This window comes from Lissotriton vulgaris, chromosome 5, assembly GCF_964263255.1.
Source record: "Lissotriton vulgaris chromosome 5, aLisVul1.2, whole genome shotgun sequence".
Lineage (NCBI taxonomy): Eukaryota > Metazoa > Chordata > Amphibia > Caudata > Salamandridae > Lissotriton > Lissotriton vulgaris.
This window is the reverse complement of record NC_141693.1, coordinates 147,330,400-147,352,432: the sequence shown is the minus strand read 5'-3', so window position 1 is coordinate 147,352,432 and position 22,033 is coordinate 147,330,400. Positions and strand designations below refer to the sequence as shown.

At 46.1% G+C, this 22,033-nt stretch overlaps 1 protein-coding gene across 1 annotated transcript in view; it reads left to right on the top strand.

Annotated features, from left to right (window-relative positions):
* The window catches only part of RBM18 (RNA binding motif protein 18), a 133,369-nt gene that overhangs the window by 77,564 nt on the left and 33,772 nt on the right, over positions 1-22,033 (top strand). The window contains exon 5 of the mRNA XM_086921087.1: positions 12,820-12,905. Within this exon, the coding sequence (XP_086777213.1) occupies positions 12,820-12,905 (86 nt within the window). The remainder of the gene's footprint in view (positions 1-12,819; positions 12,906-22,033) is intronic.

Genomic DNA, 22,033 nt, shown 5'->3' with positions numbered 1-22,033 from the left:
TTCATTCAACGATACTGTAAAACGGTGAGAATGCGTTCGAAATTACACAGCAGCAATTGCAAAGCAAAGAGAGGCGCGCGCTAGGGCGCCATCCATGCAGAAGGAAGTGCCGCCGGTGCCTGCCTGCCTGGTGAGGAGATGCATGGCTGCTAAACAGAAAGAAGTGCAGGGCCGACCTGGGCTAGAAAGAGCGACTGCCTGGCAGTGAAAGTTAGGAAAATTCAGGCCTATATCATCATGTCAGCCAGATGGAGAATGACTGGATATGTGTGCCAACCCACAACATAGGAAATAAGTCAGTGGGACTGGTCATTTTGTAAATGGAATAAGTCCAAAGTGTTGTTCTGTCAGTAGCGGGTTGTGAGACATTATGCTCTCGGTTCGGTGTCTGGATGGTGACGCCGCATTATTTCGGCATAAATTGGCTGTGGGCTGTGCAGTGGCATCCCTAGTTAGCTCAGCTGGCTTCGCTTAGCTTACCTAGTTAGTTAGTTACTTTACATGCTACAAATTACAACAATTATTTCAATTACTGCTGCAGAGCTTAACTAAACTTTAGGTGCTTACCACCGTGCTTTGCTTAACTTCATTTCGATCTTCACTTCGTTCTTCTTTCTTACCGTTATTCGTGGTGGGCCAATCGGCAGGACACACACTGCTGCTAGCTTAGCTAGCGCTGTTGCGCTCTCACTGACTCACTGCAGTGCACACACTGACTGCTGCTCACGCTCAGACTCAGTGGTACTTCTGAGTGTCGTGCTGCCTGCTACGGTTGCTACCACTACCAGGCCATCACTGCACTGCAGTCTCTAGTGCGCCACCAGACCAGTACTACACCAGTGACCAGACCAGTCACACAGCCAGGACAGGCAGCCCAGGCGGCTCTCGTCGTTGTTGTTGGTCGCATCGGGCCGGGGCCTCACCGCACCGGGCTAACTTAATGTGCACAGCACTGCAGTGGATGACTCGTGGCGTGGGCCGTCTGTTCGTGATGTGGGAAGCTGCCGGCGATTTGCCGAATGTAACTGCCAGTGCGCAGTTTATGCTGGGGCGTGGCAACTGGTGGCAGCCTGCCTGCCTGAGCCAAAGTGAAAAAAAATCTGCGTGCTACCGCGCGCGCTGCCTGGTTGGGCCCTGCCTACCCCTTGCCCGGCCCCATCAGAACCTCCAGCCCGCCCAAATACATTTGTGCACTTTCTGCAGTTCCGCGGCCCGCCCACCCATTGGCAAACTGAACTCAAACAGACTCTGTCTACAAGTCGCCATTATGAAACGAAACTTGCTGCCTGGCACATATTTTATATTTTGCCTAACTGAATAATAAATACTATTATTCGACTCTCTTAGCCTGGGCAGGAATGGGCAGCAGGGAGGCGCCAGTACTACCACCACCTCACGGCTCACGTGCAGAAGAAATGTGAGTTTGGCCGGGTGGGGGGAAGGGGGGGGGGGGGAGGAGGGGGCGGTGCACTCACTCGACTCGCAAAACCGAAAATAAACACCCTGAGAGAGTGACGTGACGCCGGGGGTGATGACAGATACACACACACACACTGCTATGATCACGATGACATGAAAAAACACGCTGCGGCCGCCGGTTAGGCCTGGGGCTTCAGATAGTAAAGTACAAGAGAATAAAAAGGTTTATACTGATACCATATATTTATTTTTTACAAAACTTTCATCTATGTGGGTGTGCGTGCCGTAGACCCGGCCCTGACATTTAAGTGCCGGTGCTAAGCACCGGAAAGCACCGGCACAAATTAAGCACTGGTTGTACCTCATTTCTGTTTGACCTTAAACTACCACCAACCAAATGGTTTGGATGACTGTGTGTGCCTGTAGTTGCAGGGCTATATCCTGATAGCCAAGGTTATTGGTCTTGTTTGACATGAAATGGTTTAAGAGAGGTAGAATGTATAGCATAATTTATTTGTGACGGGACAAAGTCAGTTTGCATAGAAGCGTGGAATGGTACAGAAGATGGCATAGTAGTTGCAATGGCATGATTTGGTTAGACATGAAAGAGTGATTTGGGCTTGCAAGAAGTGTGTGGATGGTAAAGAGGAAACACCCCTACCGTAAAGAATGCTTTAATCCAAATTGGGATCTATCCAGGTGGATGTGAAGGTACGGCAATTGGTTGAGAGCAAACAATCCCCAGTTAGTGGCAAAGGGCCCGATTCACAGAACTAACTTAAGATAAAATCCTAAACTTACTACCATTTTGGTGTTCACAGAAGTCACTTACTCATTTCGGTATTCACAGAAGGCATTTAGGAGTCCTAAAGTTAGTACTCAGACATCAAGGGAAGGTCAGAGGTCAGGGGCCCTTCTGTACAAGGAAACACTTTCGAAGCTTAGCTGGCCACCCGCCCCTCCAAGGTCCCTCCACCCACCTACTCCACTGCGATCTGCGCTATAATTAGGACCACTAAATTACAAACAGCATCTAACAGAAACATTACAGGTGCAGCTAGGTTACAGGTATGACCAGTAGTATTCACCGTGAACTGATGATCTGACTGTCATGGCGCCCTTCTCTTGTGACTTCTTTTCACCTAGTTTCCAGCACCTGTGCTTCAAAGTTGCAAATATGTATATGTAAAATGAATTCAAGAAGAGGCGCCAATAAACAATTTACAACCTGCCCCCCACCCGATTTGCTTCTGCATGCTTGTCATTAGTGCAGGGTAAACATCCATCTTTTAGTTTGACCCTTTCAAATGCACTATTTCATTAATGTGTCCCTCGTTCACTCAGGCTCAGCACCACTACTCGTTGCCCCCCCCTACTCCCCCCTCCCCCTCCCCTCCAGTCTCATCGACATCCAGGCTGAGGCTCTCCACTACAGCCCTGAAGTGAGCCCAGCCCTGCCAGTGCTAAGATGAGGGATATTTCTATGCCACCTGGCACCTGCCGCCAATGACCAATGCTGCCTGCGCCCTGCCCTGAGGCTGATTGATGTGCATTGCGGGCACTGACGGGTAGGGCAGGCAGCAGGCTTCCTTATCATTGATCCTCGCTCCGCTCCCTCCCGTCCGACAGCCTCCGAGTCCTGACTAAGCAGGACACACACACACACGACGACATGATACTCGCTCTCACCTTAGGCCTGGCTGGCGGCCTGCGCCTGGCCTGCAGCGAAGACATCATTATGCCAGCTTTCTCCGACCACATACCAATTAATTTACAATATACCTATGCCAGGAAATGGGCAAAGGCCCAGGCTCCTGCATTAAATAAAAATCATGTAGGATGGGATGAGGACTCGCCTCACTATAAAATCAAGTTAAAAAATCAACTAACTGTACAAAGGCAGTACCCAGTTAAGCAAGAAGCTAAAAAACAGTCAGGGAGATATTAGATCAACTTAAATCCCAGGGGGTGATTGAAACATGCACCTCATTAATGAACAATCCTTTGTTTCCTGTCTCCAAACCAGACAATACATATCGTCTGGTATTGGATTACAGACATTTAAACTCTTGTTGCAAAATATTTGCAGTACAAAATGCACACAGTGCAGCACTAATGAATAACATTGTGCGTAAAAAAATATAAAACCACATTAGATATTTCTAACGGTTTCTTCTGTCAAAACATCACACCAGAAAGTGGGTATTTGACCGCTTTCTCAATTATGGGGACACAGCGTCAATTCTGTCTCCCACAGGGATTCAAGAATAGTACTGGGTTATTTTCAGCTAGAGTAACAGAGTTCCTACAAACCTATGATGATGAAGCATTATCATATGTCGTTGACATCTATCGAACAGACGATGACTTGTATAGGCACTTGAACAGGGTGAACACCATACTTGGCTTTGCCTCTGAAGAGTATAAATTCAATTTTAAAAAATCAAGAATTGCCTATTTAAACGTCCTCTTTCTAGGATATGAACATTCAAGTGAAGGCAAAAGCCTGGCAGCAAACTTTCTAGAGAAATGTGGGATGCTCCAATCTCCAAAAACGCTGAAAAACTTAGTCGATTCTAGGTTTCCTGAATTTCGGAAGAACATACATTTTAAACTATGCAGAAAGGGTTAAACCTCTCTACGAATTAATCAAACCTGATTTTAAAACCGTCAATGGGACACAAAAACGCACAGAAATTTTGCGTTCATTGCAAACAGACATGTTCGCAACAAAACATTTACAAACACGCGTAAACATACGCAACTTAGTGATCCGAATCATTCCAGGACAGTGCGGATTCAAATACTTAACCTTTAACAAAGGTGAGAAAATTCCAATTGCTTACAAATCACACTTGTACACACAAGCAGAAATGAAATTTACTTCAACAGAAAAAATTCTGACAGCGGTTCAAACTGCAGTAGCAAAAGAGAGAGTCCTCGCACAGGGTAAAAAAATTATGGTTGTTACACTTATACCTGCCTTAGAGGCAGTGACAAAGGGAGCATACCAAATGCTACAGCTTTACATCCAAGATGGATACAATGGCTTAATTCTCTTGCTGCAACAGACGTTGAATACGTTTTTGATCCAAACACAAGCATTTCTACAATATGAACAAGGATGTCCTCTGCCTGCTGAAATTCTGCCTCTACAGCAGTATGAATGTATAATTTATACAGACGGATCAGAGCAACCCGCTACGGGGGGTAAAAAAGCCTATAGTGCGGCGAGTGCTTTCCTTAAAGGTCAATGGCGCGATAGCAAATTCCGAGCAATGGTCACTAAAACTCAATCTCTAGGAGATTGTACAGCTCAGCGAGCTGAAGTACAAGCATTTAAGTTGGCGCTTGAGAATACGGACCGCGAATTCCCCACACTCAAAGTGTGCGATTCGTATTATTGCGTTCAATCTTACAATGAATACTTGCAGAACTGGATTCAAAACGGTTACAAAGATGCATAGGGTGGCACAATCAAGAATAAATTGATTTGGGAGCAAGTAGTTCAGTTACGACAAGGACTTCAAAACGCTCATGTGATACATACACTGAGTCATCAACGTGGTGGCGTTCACGTTGCGGGGAATTAATTGGCTGATGATGCTGCGAAGGCAGCTGTGCAAACGGCTTCCGTAGCTGCAATCACTCGTTCAAAAACAAAAATAGACCGCGAAATAATGCTAGCTGTCAATGCCACAATCAAAGGCAGCGGTGCAGCGTTACCTCAAAACTATCCACTCAAATACTCATATATAATTGATGCAAACTCCGTTCCTTTTGCTCGAATCCCTGGAGTGGGGGATAGGGTCATTCCAAACAGGAAACTTGGAGTAGCTTTGATACATGAAGCACATTTGGGAGAGGGTCTGATAAATGAAGGGATCTCTAAGTCTATACTAGAATTAAAGGAGACGTACTGGTGACCAGGGATGAATGCCCACACTGACACATTTGTAAATAATTGCCATGGCTGCAACAGAGATCGCAACAGAGAACGCCAGATACCCGACTACTGTGTAGCCGGCCCAGTACAGACACCGTTGTTAGACAGCATTAGACTATCTACAGGCAGACGTCCCTATGGACAAATGCGATCCCACAAATATTAGGGCAAGATTTATTTGGATGTGGCCTCAGCGCTCGGCTGACGCTCAAACTGTTATAAAAGAGTTGCGAGTCTTTATCGGCACATACGCAGTCGGCACGCTACATTATGACCAGGGTCCTGCATTTAGCTCTCAAGCTTACAAGGAGGCGAAGGCCAAATTGGGCGTTGCATTGCAGTACTCTAGTCCATTCCATCCTGAGGGAAATTCGGTAGTGGAGAGAAAAGACCAGGACATAAAGCAATCTATAACAGCTAGGGTATTCGGCTTGGGTGACGGGTGAGTCAAATATCTAATAAGTGTCTAACGTAGTCTTAACAATCTGCCAAGAAGTTCTCTAGGGGTCTCACTCCATATGAAGTACTTTTAGGGACCAGAATTTTAATATCGGATCTCAATTGTCAGACTTCAGTGGTAGACTAAAAACCCTTTGATTTCAAAGACCGTTTGGCTGTTTTACAGGACTTAAAATGAAATAAGAACGAATCAAAGTAACATGTCCCTGAAGCCAAAAATGCCTATCGAGAAACCGACCGTCCCAGCAAGGCCTGTCTGGATTCCTAAGCTTGGGGATCTAGTCAGAGAAAAGATCGCAGACAAGAAGGAATTTGGGCCTTCTTACAGACAACCAGTACCTGCCCTAGCAATCCACGGATCAAGAACAGTATTACTTCCGCCCTTTGCTGGTAAAAAGGAGAACAGGTTTGTGTCTATCGACCTGGTCAAACCACATCATGTGGCCGATCATAAGCAGTAGGCCAAGTGGACTCCGACAATGTAGCAGACACCCTAATCTGGCTACTATCCAAGAGGTTCAAACTGAGAGACTCATCACCTTTGAGGAATCTGCAGTGCGAAATGAAGTACTATGCAGTGCGAAATGAAGGACTATGCAACAAAGCTATGGAACTTGTACTTCTTGAAACCCAAATAACAGTTTGTCAAGAAACACCTGTCTACAATGAAGTTACAAGTGATCAAGTGGTTCCAGTGAATTTGAAGAATGCTGATACAATCCCAACAATTGACAGAACTGCCTCTGGCTATTTCATTAACTTTGATACGTTTTCCGAGGATCCCAGCTAACCTGAAACGACGCCAGTGAAAAGAACTTTCAAAGAACAAGCAACAGAACGTTTTCCTCACCTGGAAATGACTTATCCGGTTTCACCATGGATTGAGCTTTGGATTGTGTTGGGTGTACTTTTTCTTCTACTTTGGTTGACTCTGCTAGTAACTTTGGGAATGCTGATAAATGGAAGATATGTTTAAAAGGACACAGCAAGTAAGAACATCAACTTACTACTCAAGTCACACAAATCATCTCATTGTGAACAAAGATACTTGTCATCAGTAAACATCACAGCCATTCCTATACCAGGGGGTATAGCTTGGAACAGAACTGATTATGACATTTTTGGCCCGGCAGAGCTGTTAAAGATTCCACACCAGTTCAAGATTTCCTTGAATGACTTTGTTTCATCTAGTACTTTTTCTGATGATTGGGACTTCGAGACTGTTTATAATACGATGTCAGACCTAGAAATGTCTGAAAAGTTTACAAATCATGAATACTTAGAAGGTTCATCAGATTATGAACAAATGTATTGTTATAATCACTGTGGTCATCATTTCTTGCATACATCTGCAAATCCTAGTCGAACGCCCGTCTCACTATTTCTCTGCAACTCTGCAGAAACGAAGCATGCACAATTGACTGAGTGAAATACTTATCTAATGTTTCCACGACACTGAGAAATATATTCTTATTCTTGGGAAACAAAGATGTCATGTTTATGCGGTTGTCAGAAACGAATTCCTTCTTGTGTATTCGAGAACGTTTCTAGTGACCTCTGAGTTAGCTGGCACATACACAATTAAGTTTAGTATATTCGATAGAGACCTATTGACTTAAGTCCTAAGTCAAATCTATAGGATATATTATTCCAATGTGCAGAGCCTACTGGGAATATATAACCTCTGGTCCTTGCTACTGGCCTGTTCGGGGCCCTTTTTTCTCCCCATTGTCTCTTCTTTGGTGGAACAGTGTGCGAATGCTTTCGGGCTTCAAGACTTATGTCGGCAACGGACCCTCACCTCATTGGTATGTGGTGTTTGGGGGAGGATCACAGCACCACTGAATGTGAGACGTGCTAACAGTTGAAGCCCAAGTCGAGGCGAGAGCGCCGGATGAAACTACTCTCGGCGCGTCCCTCCAGGTCGACATCCTCCCCTTGATCAGCTTTGGCGGACTGCTTCAGATACGGACCTGCTCGTCGTCCTATCCTATCTCCGATGTCATGCGAGCGTCGCTCCCCGGTGGGTAAGTGTCTCAGTTTGTCCCCGGGGGCTGGTTTCTGGCCTGCCGGGGACGTGGGCTCTCCACGGGTGATGCGGCCCCCGTGTCGTCCTATCCACCGTTTTCCGTTTCCCGGTGTTGGGGCATCGAGAGTCCAGATGGAGACATACGCATCAGCTTTGCAGGCCTCGCTAGCGTCTCCTCCTCCTTCCCCTCCAGGGGCATCAGCGGATCCCTTTCCTTGCACGGGGCCCTCGGCGCCGCCGCCGGCGGCTTCGGTCCCGGGGCCGACTGGCTCCGATCCAGGCTTGGAGGATGTGGTACTGTTGGGGTGCGGCCCCTTGGTGGTCCCACCTTCAGACCACGGCACCTCAGCCTCGCTGCAAACTCCAGCGGAAGTCCCTGTGGTGTTGCGGGAGGTCCCCGGGCTCGGGTCGCATCTCCGAGCCCCTCTCGGTCCTTTGACAAGGTTGTGCTGTCTAAGGCCGAGGTGATGCCGCTACGGGGCCGTCTGCGGCTGGACCGTGCAGAGCCACAGGTGTCGGTGGACCCTCCTCGTCCAGCTCCGGATCGAGGCTAAGTGGGGATCCCTCGTCCCTCTACGTGCCCCTATCGTCTCTCCCCACGGGCGGCTGCCGAGTCAGAGCGCGAGTCGGAGGTTGAATCGTCCTTGGCGCCGCCACATGGGTTACTGGGCGACCTCCGCTACATTTTGGGCCACGGCTGGCGGAGGGCTTTGTGTCTCTCCCCAGGCCCTTCTCGTTCCTCCACGCAGGCGGCTGCCTCAGCGAAGGTTGGGTCGGCGTCGTTCTATCGCTGCCCAGGGGCCCATTCGGGCTCCGGTTCCACTCCGGTCCCCAGCGCGGTCTGACTTGGAGGAACCCTGTCTGGCGACGCCAGAGATGTCGACGCCGTGCCTCAGGCACCGGACTCTCGGCTCCGCGCATGGTTTGTGCTGCGGATTTGTCTTCGGACGCCCCTTCTTCTCCAGAGGCAGGCTGTATACTGGTGTTGTCCTCCCCGGAGACTGGTCGCCATGTGGTATCCCCGCCCTTTCTAAGGCAAAGGTGTTCGCCGGAGGAGCGGCAGGTCCCTCATTCTTCGGTTCCTTCTGACTTTCAAGTCTGGCCCTTGCCCGTCCCGCTTGACTTCGGGGACGGCCGCCTTAGTTTGCAGCCGTCGCCCATGGAGGAGCTGCTTTCTCCACCGCGGGGCCCTAGGGAGGCGGGTGCAGACTTTGCTCACGCGCCGTCCACGGCAGTGGGCATTTTGCACATGGGTGACCCGGTTGATCACTTTCCGGCGGACCATCTCTTGGAGGTACTCCACCAGGGCTCTGGTGGGAGGGAGATCTTACTTCCCTTTGAGGTTCCCTCCTTTCTTCCCTGACTGGGCTTGGAGGTGTCCTGCCTCAGGGGATCTGGTGCCTCTGCACCTTCTGCACCGGCATCTTCCGGTGCCGCATGACCCGGCGTGCCTTTCCCTCTACCCATCTGCTGCCAGTCTGCTTTTCCGGGCCGCCTTTCCCTCCCTCCCGCCACTGTTGACTCTGCCGTCCCGGGAGGCCCGCTGGCTGGACTCTTGGGGGTGCAACATGTTCGCTTCGACCAGCGTTGCCCTGCGGGCCCATAACACCTTGTGTGTGTTGGCTAGGGCCTTCTCTTGTTTGTGAGACTGGGCTCAGTCTCTGGGATCCGCAGCCTCCCAGGAGGCGGTCCAGGTGGACTTACGGCATCATGCTGTGGATGGCCGAGAGCTAGCGGTGTTTATTCTCCGCTCCGCTCTGGACATCTCAGAGCTGCTGGGCCGGGCTATGGCTTCCTCAGTCTCTATCCTTCGCCATGCTTGGCTCCGAGACGGAGTTTTCCCTGACAATATTCGGGAGCGACTCATTGACCTTCCGTTTGATGGCAGCCTGTTGTTCCATGCCCCGGCTGACTCCGCCATCCTGAGGTTCTTGGCGGGGCTCCGTCCTCCTCCTCCGCCTTCTCCTTCTCCTCAGTGACTGCTGAGTTGGGCTGGTTCTGGGCCTTCTTAGGCCGGTTGTTCTGGCTGTGGAGTGTGTTTTCTGGCCATTGAGTCCTCCCTTGGGACTTTGGCGTTGTTGGCTGCCTGACGGCCCTTTGTTGTCTATGTGTGTGTGTTTCGCTGGAGTTGTTGCGCATACTTGGCCCTGAGATTAGGCCTTCTGATTTGCTTGGGCTGCTTGGCAAGCCTTCAGCGGGGGCGTTTTTCCCTGTGGTTCTTTTGTTTTTTTCTCTGCTGCAGAAGTTTCTCCAAAGAGGGCTCCCATACCTTGGGACTTAACGTACCCTATGTGGGTTAGTGGTAGCTGTTATATAGCTTGCGCTCTGCTAGGGGGATCTGGTCGCCTTCAGGTGCCCGTTCTCCATGGTGTTTATGTATGTTGCTTTGCTTCTTGAGGTTGTGTGTGCAGCTCCTTGTAGTGGTGTGCCTGGACATTCCCTCATCCCCCTGCTCCTGTCCTGAGGGCTGGGATGATTTTGTGTTCTCCCTTGTCAGGCGCCGCCTGCCCGGCCTTTCTGGGGCCCCGGGCTGTTCTTCTTGCTTCTGACTGCTTATGACTGTCGGTGCCTTTCTGGCTGGCATGTTGCCCTCCATTTGGGGTGGGTTTGCCTTCTTTTCCCTTTGTTTCTTGGGCTCTGTAGGCTTCTTCTTCTTCTTCTCCTCTTCCTGTCTTGGCATTGGATGGCAGCTATGTTCCCTTGTAGGGGAGTGAGGTGCTTTGGCCTTCCTGGTCTTGCCCTTGGTTCCTCTGCTATGAGTGTATGGCCCTCTTCAGTCTCTTTCTCCCTCCTACATCTCCTGGGGGTTGGTGATGTTCTGCTTGTGAGGTTCCTTTTGCCTGGCTGGGACGAGGTTCTACCTTATCCGCAGATCTGGTCCCCTGTGGGACCCCCTGTTCTGTTCAGGCTGGTGGGGTCCTTTCGCAGACCCTCCTTCCCCGTGGGTATTGCTAGGGTATCTATTCTACGTGAAGGAATCTGCGGCTAGCAGTCTCTATCAGATGTACGAGTTACTTACCTTTGGTAACGATGTATCTGGTAGAGATGATTCTAGCTACAGATTCCTTCACGGCCCGCCCTTCCTCCCCGTTCTGCGAGGACCCTTGGGTTGGTCTTCGATACTCACCTCCCGGTGGGGGCTGTGTCTCCTGTGAGTGCCTTCTTTTGCTCTTGGGTAGCTCCGTCTGGTTGCAGTACATTCCTCCTCTTGGTTCTTTGGAGGATGGGGTTGCGGTGCTCCTGTGCCCCGCTGCTCTGGCTACTCCAGGTTTGGGGAGGGGTTTGTCTTCAATCTCTGTCCTTCCCTTCCTTATCCTGCTAGAGGTCCTGGCCCCTCGGCTCACCTCTTAACAGTGGTCATCTGGCCATGCCTTGCCCTTGTTCCTTGTGGGGGTGGTTGCCCTCTATGCTGGGGTGGCTTGGAGGTTTATTGTCCCCGTCTGTCTTGGGACTGGCTCCCCTTCCTTTACAGGATGGGGGTTGTAGGCCTGCAACATGTGTCATGTCTTTTACGCATGTTCCGTGCCTCTGGGGCACGGGGGCTGTCTATTTACTGACAGTGTGGCTGCTCAGGGTTCTGTTCTGTTCTTTCTCCCTTCCCTGCCTTGGGTTGTGCAGTATTGACACTGCTCCTTGTGGTGTTGTTGGTCACCATTTCTTTTCCAATTTTTCTGCTCTTAGCGCACTGTTCCCGTGCTCCCACAGTTTTTTTTCTGGTGGCTCCGCGTTGTGGTGCAGAAAAGTTATCCGAAGAAAACTGACGTAGGCGCGCTGGGGCGGGTATTATGTGACCTCGCTGACGTCATGTACGTGGACAACGCCTGGGCGGAGTCGCGTGGTGCCGCCCGACCCCGGTGCGCAGGGAGGCTGTGGCAAAAAAGTTTCTGGATCCAGTCTCACGCCTGGGGATAATCCTACGTGAAGAAATCTGCGGCTAGAATAGTCTCTACCAGATACATTGTTACCGAAGGTAAGTAACTCGTACATTGATGCATAAAATGAGTTTCATACATAAGAATTATAAATGTTGTGGTCACGAACACTGCTAGTGTTTGTTTCCACAAAGTGGCTTAGTACATGAGGTCCTAAATCTCTTCAATTACAGATGCTTAGCCTATTGAGATTGATCTTACTGTTCCTGTCTAAAGAAAGTCACCATAGGAGTTTTGCCACCGGCATACTGTATATTTTAAGACATTCCGGACTTGGGCAGCTGCAGCAGATCCAAAGGTTTGTAGTCTTAAAGGTCGCACCCTTAACAAAATTCAGTCATGTATCCACATCTCAGGCAGCACTGCATTGGCTCCCGGTGTAACAAATGCCCGTTTTAGGATCCAAATGCACATAATATGAGTATGACAACTCTTTCATACTCCTATAGAGGACTTAAAGACCACTGACATAAGTAAAGCTTTTCTTACTGTAGATCCTGTAATTAAAGTGTTCATATAGTGGATGTCTCACACTTTGATATTGAGGTCTCACACATTGGAGCAACTTTCCAATATAAATCTGTTGCTTTCAAAATTTCACAGCTTTTAGGAAAGCACTTAAGATCTTTCTGAGTTGTTGAATCACCCTTATGTCAATTTCAGTGTTACCCACATTCTCCAAGTTATGTTTTCTTCATTTAATTTTGGTGTTCTTTTTAATGCAAAGGTACCTTTCAGGGTGAATCTTGCGCTGTATAAATAATAAATCAAGTTCTTTGACTGAGCAATCACTGTTGGTGGGCTAAACAAAAGTATCTCAAGTTTGATTGTTACATCTCAGCCATATTAGTTACTGTGCCCAAGAGAATGATGTGAGCCATAGTGCTGCATTATCCCAGTTAGCGAGAGCTACACAACTGCAGAGCCAGGACCTGGTAAATTAAGACACTTGCAGGAATTTGTATGTGTTTTGGAAGGTCTTTTCTTTTGACCTGAGACTGTACAAAAACATGTCTTTCTTTGTTTTCCTGTAGAGATACGATAACCACAAGAGTGAGAAGATTCTTCCAATCAGCCTTGAGCCCTCATCCAGTACTGAACCAACGCAGTCTAATTTAAGGTAATATATCTTGACAAAAATTTGCAAAATTAGTTATCAGTATAAAGAGACACTGATTAATTAATTTCTTTTTTACACAACACCTTTCAATAATTGAATTTTTAGTTAATGAGGTCTATTCACTACAGTAGTACTACTCATGTTCTTCAAAATGCTTTTCACTAACTTGGTCTCCATCACCAACTCTCATAAATGAATCTGTGTAGAGATCTCAGCACTCATATGCCTACATTTTAGTAGTAAATGTGGGAGGGGCATGGGTTGTGGCTGTGCAATGGGGAATACTTACTCCTAATGGGAGGGGTTTCGGCAAGAGTAAGGACGGGATAAGGGAAGCCTAGGGATGGGGAAACCCAAACCTAAAAGAGTAATCCTATTCCTAATCACCAACCACTTTTAAAGTTAATACAGCCAAAAAAGGCCCAAACTACTAGTGAATGTGCTGCAGCTCAGAACTGTAATAACTCCTGTACCACTCATGGCTAACCACTGATACTGCAATGACTTCTCGTAAAACATAATGGAGGTAGGGACTTAAAATACCACCCCATTGGAAATAATTTTAAAATAAATTAATTCAATATGACTTATTAAAAATATATATGTAGCTGTAATTATATGTTAACAAGTTATATACAATTCAAAATAATTATTTTATTTATAAATATTTTATTAGCCTTCTATAAATCATAAATGTAACTTCATTTAAAAAAACATTACATTTCTTTTATACATAACTTTAATCGTGTTTAATACATACATTTAAAAAAATTAGTTATTTTAAAAAAATACATTTTAATCTATTTAAATTAATAAAATATTTAATTAAAAATTAGGTTTATAGTTATGTAGCATTTTCATTTTTTTCTATATTTAATAAAAATGTATACAATGAATTTACATTAATATCGATCATAAAAAATTTACTATTCTTTTTAAAGTTTAATAAACATTTTACTTTACCATATGAAAATCTTTTCCCCGGTGGCAGAGATCCTTTCCTACTTTTAAAACGATAGAAGAAGTAACTTTGCATACAAAAATTAGGCTGCACAAAGTGAGTATGGGGTTGGTGACTTGAAATACTTTAAAAAAGTGTTACATTCCTCTAAAGTACTCGAACATTGGACAAAAAAATCTCAAAATAGGTATTTGTATTAATCAGTTCGGTATTATCCTTTAAGATTTTTATGGTCACTTAAAGGAGATATTTTTACAGGAAATTTGTAAATGAACAAAATCATTGCTAAGTTGATAATGAGTTGTTTTCATATTTCCTTTAACAAAACCTAAACTCAAAATATGTGCTTCTTTTGGAAGCTTCTTACAGTATATTCCCCACCTTTTAGATTCCCACTGGTGCCTGACTGGATCAAAAAACGTTTTAGCAGTTGCTCCAGCACGCCGAAGGTGCACTATAAGACTCTGCAGCAGTTTGGGGCCATCTCCAGAAGAGATAGCATCAATCAATATATAGCTATCACCCCTGCATGCTGACATCGGTTCCCTTTTTTCCCAGCCCCTCGATCTCTGCTCCCGAATTTGTCAGTTCTTCACTGACTTCCAAAATGGCTCTTTTAGTACTGTGTGTTAGGGCCATGTCATTCCTGAAGACTACAATCTTCAAGCCGTTCTGCACCTGCATAAAGCAGATGTCGGTTTCAGAACTGTATGATGTCAGCCTCAGATCCAGCATGATTTGAAGTTGTGAAAAGTTGGATTATTTGTTGAAGTATTCCTCTTCAAGTTATAATGGCACTTATTAGGTCCACTTTGATCTCAATAATTTAAACCTAAGCTCAACCCTTAACAGCTGATGCACAGAGCAGACAGGCTTAACTTCACTGAAATGTGTAAAGCAATGATCAGTAACAACCCAGTTAAAAAGTAGATAACACAAAAAAATAAAAGTACCACTCTACTTTAAAAAGATAGAGACATTTTAATGAGTAAAAGAACACCAAAATAACAACGGGGATATTATTTTTCAAAGTGTTAAATGGTTCTAGCTCCATAAAGCGCAAAGCGCCTACCATGGTTATCTGCTTGCCCTAGACCAGGGCTGTAAAATGTTTAGGCTGACTGCGATGGAGTGTGTGTCCATTACAGGGACCAGGTTCGGTCCAGTGGAAAGTTTACCTTCTGACTTAGTCCTTTTTTTCTTAGAGAAAATACTTGTCAGCGGGCCAGGGTACTAGCTAGATCTGAAGGAGAGCTCGCCTCCGGCCTCCTCATGAGCATCAGGTTTTGGCCGGAAGTCCAAGGCTCATGGCATTGACAGCGGGAAAGCTCCAGCGCACTGAAGCATGTGGCCAGGGAGTTCTCATCAGCAGTTTTCCACTACTTGGCATCTGACTCTGCATTCTGAATCGCAGGCCCATTGCATTTCTATTGAGATTGAAATGTCCTCTGCATGGTAAGAGACGTGTACTCCTGCCTTGAGTGCCCAACTGTACTATTGTCGGGTCCCTAATGCTGATTTTATGTTTTTGGGGATCATAAGCAAACACGGATCATGCATGTACTCCTTGACATAAGTCTGTCTCATGAACTGCGGTCTTATTGGACCCGGGGGGTCGTCCAAAGCACTACACTTACAGTGATGGAAGGCTACTGTATTCACTAAGAGTTAAACAGCACGAGTGCAGTGGTGGCAGCATACCGTGTAGTAATCGGTAGAAGTGAACAGGTAATTTTTACCCTGGGTCATATGAGTAAGGCCTGCAGGCTCACTCACCTTTTTAAAGTCCTGCTACCTATGTGCTTAACTCACCCTTAACCAACATCAGGTAGATGTAGAGTGTTGTGCAGCATATGGGTAGTGACTCTGCGCTGGATGTATGTGTGCCTGGGAAGGGCAGGTAGAGCAGTGCTGTATAGTATATGTAAACTTAGAAGCGTGGCCATGTTACACTCGGCGTGTAACCAATATTTGAGTAGCAATATGATCAAATATCTTCAAAGTTGCTCCAGGGAACAAAATAGAAACGGCCACCCACGTCCCAATAATCCTCTGTGTCAAAAAGTAAGCAGTGGATAAGCAGTAAACACAGTATTGCTCCTGTGCAAAGGACAAATTACCATTCAAAATTCAGCCATATCAAATTATCAGTCTAATAAAGTTTCCAGATTCAAGGTGTTCTCAAATGGTTATCTTCTTTATTTCCTTGTTTCCTTTGTTCTTATCACAATTGTAGATGTTTTATACATTAATTCTTGGTGGTGAGTTGGTATAGATGACATCACCAAATGGAGCCAATAGCCGACACGTGTTTCGTCTCGGGGAAAATCACCCGACGACTTCCTCAGGGCAAGCAAAAATCTCTGTAAGCAATTTCACTACATTCCAGGTAAGGCCTGTGTGTGTTCCCATAAAACATGGGTCTAAAAAATATAATTCATATGCGGTACGTATTTTGCTAATAAATATCTCGGGCGGACTTATGATCTGGTCCGGATAGATGTACATAGAATTAGTTCATATAGCAGAGAGTACTCCTGCCGTCATCGTTGGTTCAAAAGTCAGTGAAAAAAAATGTATATACATGAGAGATGCAAGTAAAAGCCTTCAACGAGGCAGTACTGCAGCTTTTTCAAACCATCCCTGGTGCCTGTTAAGCACCTTTTGGCCCCATGAATCTGTTTGGGCTTCAAGTCGGACTTTAGGCGCAGGGCTTTTCTTTGTGCTGACTGACCCCCTGCTAGGTCTCTGCATGCCACCCCACCTCACCCCAGTGCTGGGCTGCACTTCAGCTCCTTTGCCGAACGCCACACTCAAACTGGTACTGGCTTGTTTGACACCCACCTCTGCTCCAGATGCATTCGTCATATCCAACCCAGGCGCTTGTTTCTGATCTGGAGCAGAGTTCAGCTAGGTCTCAACCACTGTTTCATTAGGAGATTACAAAGGTACTAATAGTGATGTGGGAGGGTTATCAGGCAGTGCCTTTGCGCCTGACAATAGCATTTGCAGCACACACTGAGTTTGTTTGTTTTGAACCCTGAACACTTGAACACCGATGCAATTGAAAACCGTGAGAATGTTCCACATGATGAGGAAGCTGACGTATTGTTGTCCTCTTATAGTTCTGATGCTGGCTTATATTTAGACTTTTAAAATAATAGTGGCCATGATACCACACCAGAGACATGTTGAACTCCCCATTGGGGAATGCCTACTGAAGGAAGCACCTCCTTTGAAATTGTGGTCCGTAGAGCCACAGAAGAGTTTGGAACCACAGTTGCTAGATGTGGAAATATATAAAGCAAATTTGCTTACAGATGTCTTGCCACCTGACTTTTCAACTTCAACTTCAGATCCTTAGATATTTTTCAATGAAGCCCTGACCGAAACCCTGACGGCTGCATTGTGGTAGTCCTATTCGGCGCTACTGGTACGTTCTCCCATCGCGAGGTGCATTAGGGTGATTTGGCCTTTTTGATGTAGCACCCTACAGTAGTAGTTTAGGCTTAAGTCATCAAGGCTTACAAATTACCTTCCCTACATGCCTACCTGACAGACAATTGAAGCTCATTGATAGGATTGTTGAAAGGTTTTTGTCCTATGCCAGTTTGGCACTGAGGTCTCTGAATGCTGTCTGATTCCTGGGGAGATACACTCCTGTCCTCTGGGATATCTCAAAGGAATTTTGCCTGCCCTCTGTAAGGAGTTCTGAAATGTTTCACTTGGACGGTTGTAAGATTGTGTGGACCATGCTATAGGTACTAGTGTGCTGATTCACCATCACGCTAGGATGTGCAACACAGGTTTTTCCGGAGCTGTGCAGGCACCTCCATGGGTATGCCTTTTGATGGTTCCAAGCTGTTTGGAGACGAGGGGGATTCAGCTCTGTTGCATTTTACTTAAAGCCTGCTACAAGCCTGCTATTTTAGTTTGCTCATCATGACCTGTCAGTACTGGCAACAATAGCAGAAATTCAGGGGTTACTCCTGGGGCCTTGCTTACTACCAGAGGCACCCATCTCAGTTAGGTAGTCACTTGAGCCCTTTTGAGGCACCAGGAGGTATGGGGGCGTGTCAGAGGAATGTGCTACTAACACAAAGGACAACCCTCAACTTTGTATACCCCCGTCATTCCCAAGCCTTCTGGTTCCCCCTTTGGAAGTTAATGGGGCCACTAGAAGACACAATATGTTTTTATCTTCCCAGCTGCCATGCAGTTACCTGGGACTAGTGGCTCTTGCTGGTTGTTTACTAGGGTTGCAACGTTCCATTTCAACCAGTCCACCCTAACCCCCACAGTTTCTCCTATTTTCACCCAGACTTTGGCAAGATACAATTTAATCTTTTCTGAATAAGTTGTCATTGCTGGCCAAGGGGGCAACCGAAAGTCCCTAAGGTGAGGTCTGAGGGGGTGCTATTCCTGTACTCCTGTTTTACTTTTTGGTATCCAAGAAAAACAACGGGCTTAGGTCAATTTTGGACCTTCGGTTCTTGAACGTCTCCATCTGAACTACAAATTCAAGATGCTTACTCTAGCCCAGGCCCTCTATACCCTACATACTGAGTATTGGATGATGTCTGTAGATTAGCAGAATGTGTACTTTCATATACTCTGCTTCATTGTGAGGTAGGAACATTTCCAGTTAACCGTCCTGTCCTGCAGCCTCACAACTGCCCGCTGATATTTATGAAGGTGATTACCATGTTGCAACCTTTCTTCGTAGGTCGTGAGAGGCATGTTCCCATACCTCAGTAACAGGCTTTTGAAAGAGGCTTGCCATAGTCAGGTGTGGGCCTCCTATCCATGACCATCTTTCTGCTGTCCTCCCTGAGGTTCCCTTTCAATTAGCCGATATCCCACCTTCTGCCATTGCAGAGGATTCCCTTTGTCGGAGCCATACTGGACATGGTGGCTTCCCCTGCAGTGAATCCGGAACATTTAGATACGCTCCTGATGTTTCAGGCTCGTTCTGTGTTTCAGTGGGGATGGTTCAGCCTTCTTGATCCCCTGAACTCCTATATCCTACTAGTGCTTCATGTCCATTGACACATGCAGGTTTTGCATTGGAACCTCCATCTTCAGTGGGCCCAGCACGACAGGCACCTCTTGGTTAACATTTAAGTGTCGGTTGAGGTGGTGGAGGAGAGATGCCAACTTGAATCACAGCAGCCCACTGCTGTACTCAATGTAGTGTTCATGGTGCTGACAGATGTGTTGGGTCTAAGCCAGGGAGGTCACCTGAATGAGGTGGAGATCAGTGGTCTCTGGTTTCCTCTGGTGCACATGCGCCAAACAATATTTCGGAGTTGTGTGCCATCCAGCTGCTTCTCAAGGCCTTTCTGCCTCCCATCATGGGCACCACTGTGCATGTTCCAATAGACAAGACTACCACCATGTGGTACTGCAACAAACAAGGTGGTGTTGGGTCGCATCCCATGCCAGCAAGCACAGAGTCTTTGATACTAACTGGACCATCACTAGATTTGTCTGACTGTAGAACATCTGGCAGGATTCCTAAATGCCAGGGCGGACCAGTTCAGCAGATGCCATCTAGCCGACCATGATTGTTTCTGCATCTGCAGGTTTTTAGTGGGGTATTCGACAGTAAAACATACTTTGGGTAAATGTTTTTGTTATTGCCGAGAACTCATTCTCAAACCATTTTCAAGCTAGAGTTTCCACCTCCGAGTTTCCTGTTGAACAAGTTCCACCTTGAATGGGACTCCGGTTTTCTTTACACTTTCCCCTCTATAGTGCTGTTTCCCTAAGTTCTGAAGAGGGTGAGGCGGGAGTGGACTCAACTCATCCTGATAGCATTGAAACTTGCTTGAGGGTCTAACACTCTTACCTCCTGAGCATGAACATATAACCCCCGCTCTGTCTACGTATTTACGAGGATCTGCTCTCCCGACAACAGGGCAAGGTTCTACACCTGAACCTCACGATGTATCTCCACGTCTGGACAGTGAGTGGAATGTGCCGAGTTGGTTTGGTCAGCGTGCTGAAGTGGTAAATGTGATTATGTCAGTTTGTTATCTGTCTACAAATTCAATCTGTTCTGGTTGATGGGTTTGGTTTATGGCCAGGCGTAAAAACCATTAGATCAATGCTTTTCAAGCAAAGCCTTCTAATGTTGTCCTGATTGTTCTGGCTTTGGTCCAGAGGGCTTTTCTGTGAGCACTGCCATTTGTCGGCCCTTCTGCATTTGACTGATCAGTGCTCTCTGTTTAAATAACCAGTTTTTATTCATTTTTTGAAAGGGCTGAAGTACGTTTTCTCCTGCACCCTTTGTTATGCCGTAGAGTACCTTAATTTGGTCCTTACGTTCTTTATGTGCACACCTTTTGAACCCATGCAGTGTTCACTGTGAGACAAAGTGATGTGTAAGGTTTGGTTTAGCATCTTTTGTTCTTTCTGGAACCCCCGGAGCCCATCACTACATGCCTTTTTTTTCAGTTAAATAATGGTTAATTCTGTTACCTATAGTTTCCAGTTTATTTTATTTTTTTAGCTACAAATTTACCTTACTGACCATTGCAAAATTCTCAGTTAAATATACAAAGCGCTTACAACATCTACACATTCACTTACATGTGCCACGCAAACCCAAATATTAAGTATGCAGCAAAGTCGATCCCTCAGACTACTTCTACCACGCTCCAATCCAGTACTCCATTTTATCACACCCATAAACTCTTGCTGCTATCTTCCACTCATACTCAAAACACACGTTTATACAATCTGTCAATCTGCATTAAAATTTCACAGTGTGAGAAACCCTCTCCCACGCAACTAAAGATTGTGTACAGCTTTGAGGTGCAATTGAAGCAGGTGAGATAACCTTTCCTGTATACAAAGCATTCACCAAAATTCCTCCGATTATGGTCACAGTTTTCCTTTCAGTACACCGGATTGTGTACATAACTGTGTGTAGGGGGGGGAGTGGTGTGGCAATGAGGACAGTTGTCTCCTGTATTCATATATAGAGACTTCAATCTTCTTGTCCCCTCCCTTTATATTGCTTTCCCGCTTCAAATTTATTCCAAAGAGGTTGATTTTCAGTAAGGTTCCTGCGAGGTCCTCTCTAGTTACAGGTCCTTGAAGTTTCTGTTCAAGATGGAGTAAAATGTGTTACCTGGAAGACACTAAGTGTAACGGTCCTTAAAAAAGCCTCATTATCCTGTTCCATGTCCAGATTCTAACCCAAGGAAAAGGTTAATCAACCACTGATTAGTGCCCGGACTAGTCTTCGGGAACACACATTCCCTGTTTTCCTATAGGATTCTACGGCTTGTGGAGACCTACAGTAGCTGGATAGAAATTCTTAAGACCATTATTCTTAGAGTAGGTAGAACTCCAAGTCCATCCTTGGAAGTTATGCTCGAAGGCTGCCGACCCAGGCATACCTAGGGTTAACCTTCAATTTCTCTATCGCAATCTATGGGTAGACTTCACCTAGTACTGCAAACAAAGACTGTTATTATTGCTGTTATGCAGAATCAGGAGAAACCTGATAAAGTATTAAACATTAGTACATTGTGGGTGATTGGATTTCCACATACTCTTTCAGCAGCCTTCTTCACCTGACATTAAGTCTGAACTGTGTCTTTATAGGAATGGCTCTTCTCTGTCACATGGCAAACTACAATTTACTTTTGTGGCACTCCACGATAAAGACCGAGAGCTCTGTTTTTCAGTGATTTTGTTCCAGAGACTGGGGCCTCATTCAAACTACTGTTGTAAACTCGATTTGTTAAGGAAATAAATACATATACCTAATACTGATTGCCAGGATAGACCTGGAGAAATGAGACTGGTGAAACCTGCTCGAAAAGAAGATACATATGGAGTAATGCAATGCCTTTACTGCCCCATTGTTTACCACAGCTTGTGCTCGCGTTTCTTTCAACTTTCTGAGCAATAATTTCTTCAAAGATGCTGTTTGTGTGTTTCTTATCTGAGTATGATTGTGATGGGCATCCCAGGAATAACGCACACAGCATACTCTTGCCCCTCTAGCTGTGCTCCTTCCTCCTTTCAGTTTAACCACTCTATACCACCTTTCTGGCAAACTGACACTGAAGACTCTGGCATCCTTCTTACCGAAGATTGGGACTCCTTTCCATGTTGGGCAGTCTTTTATCTGTGTTCTTTGCGCCTCTCC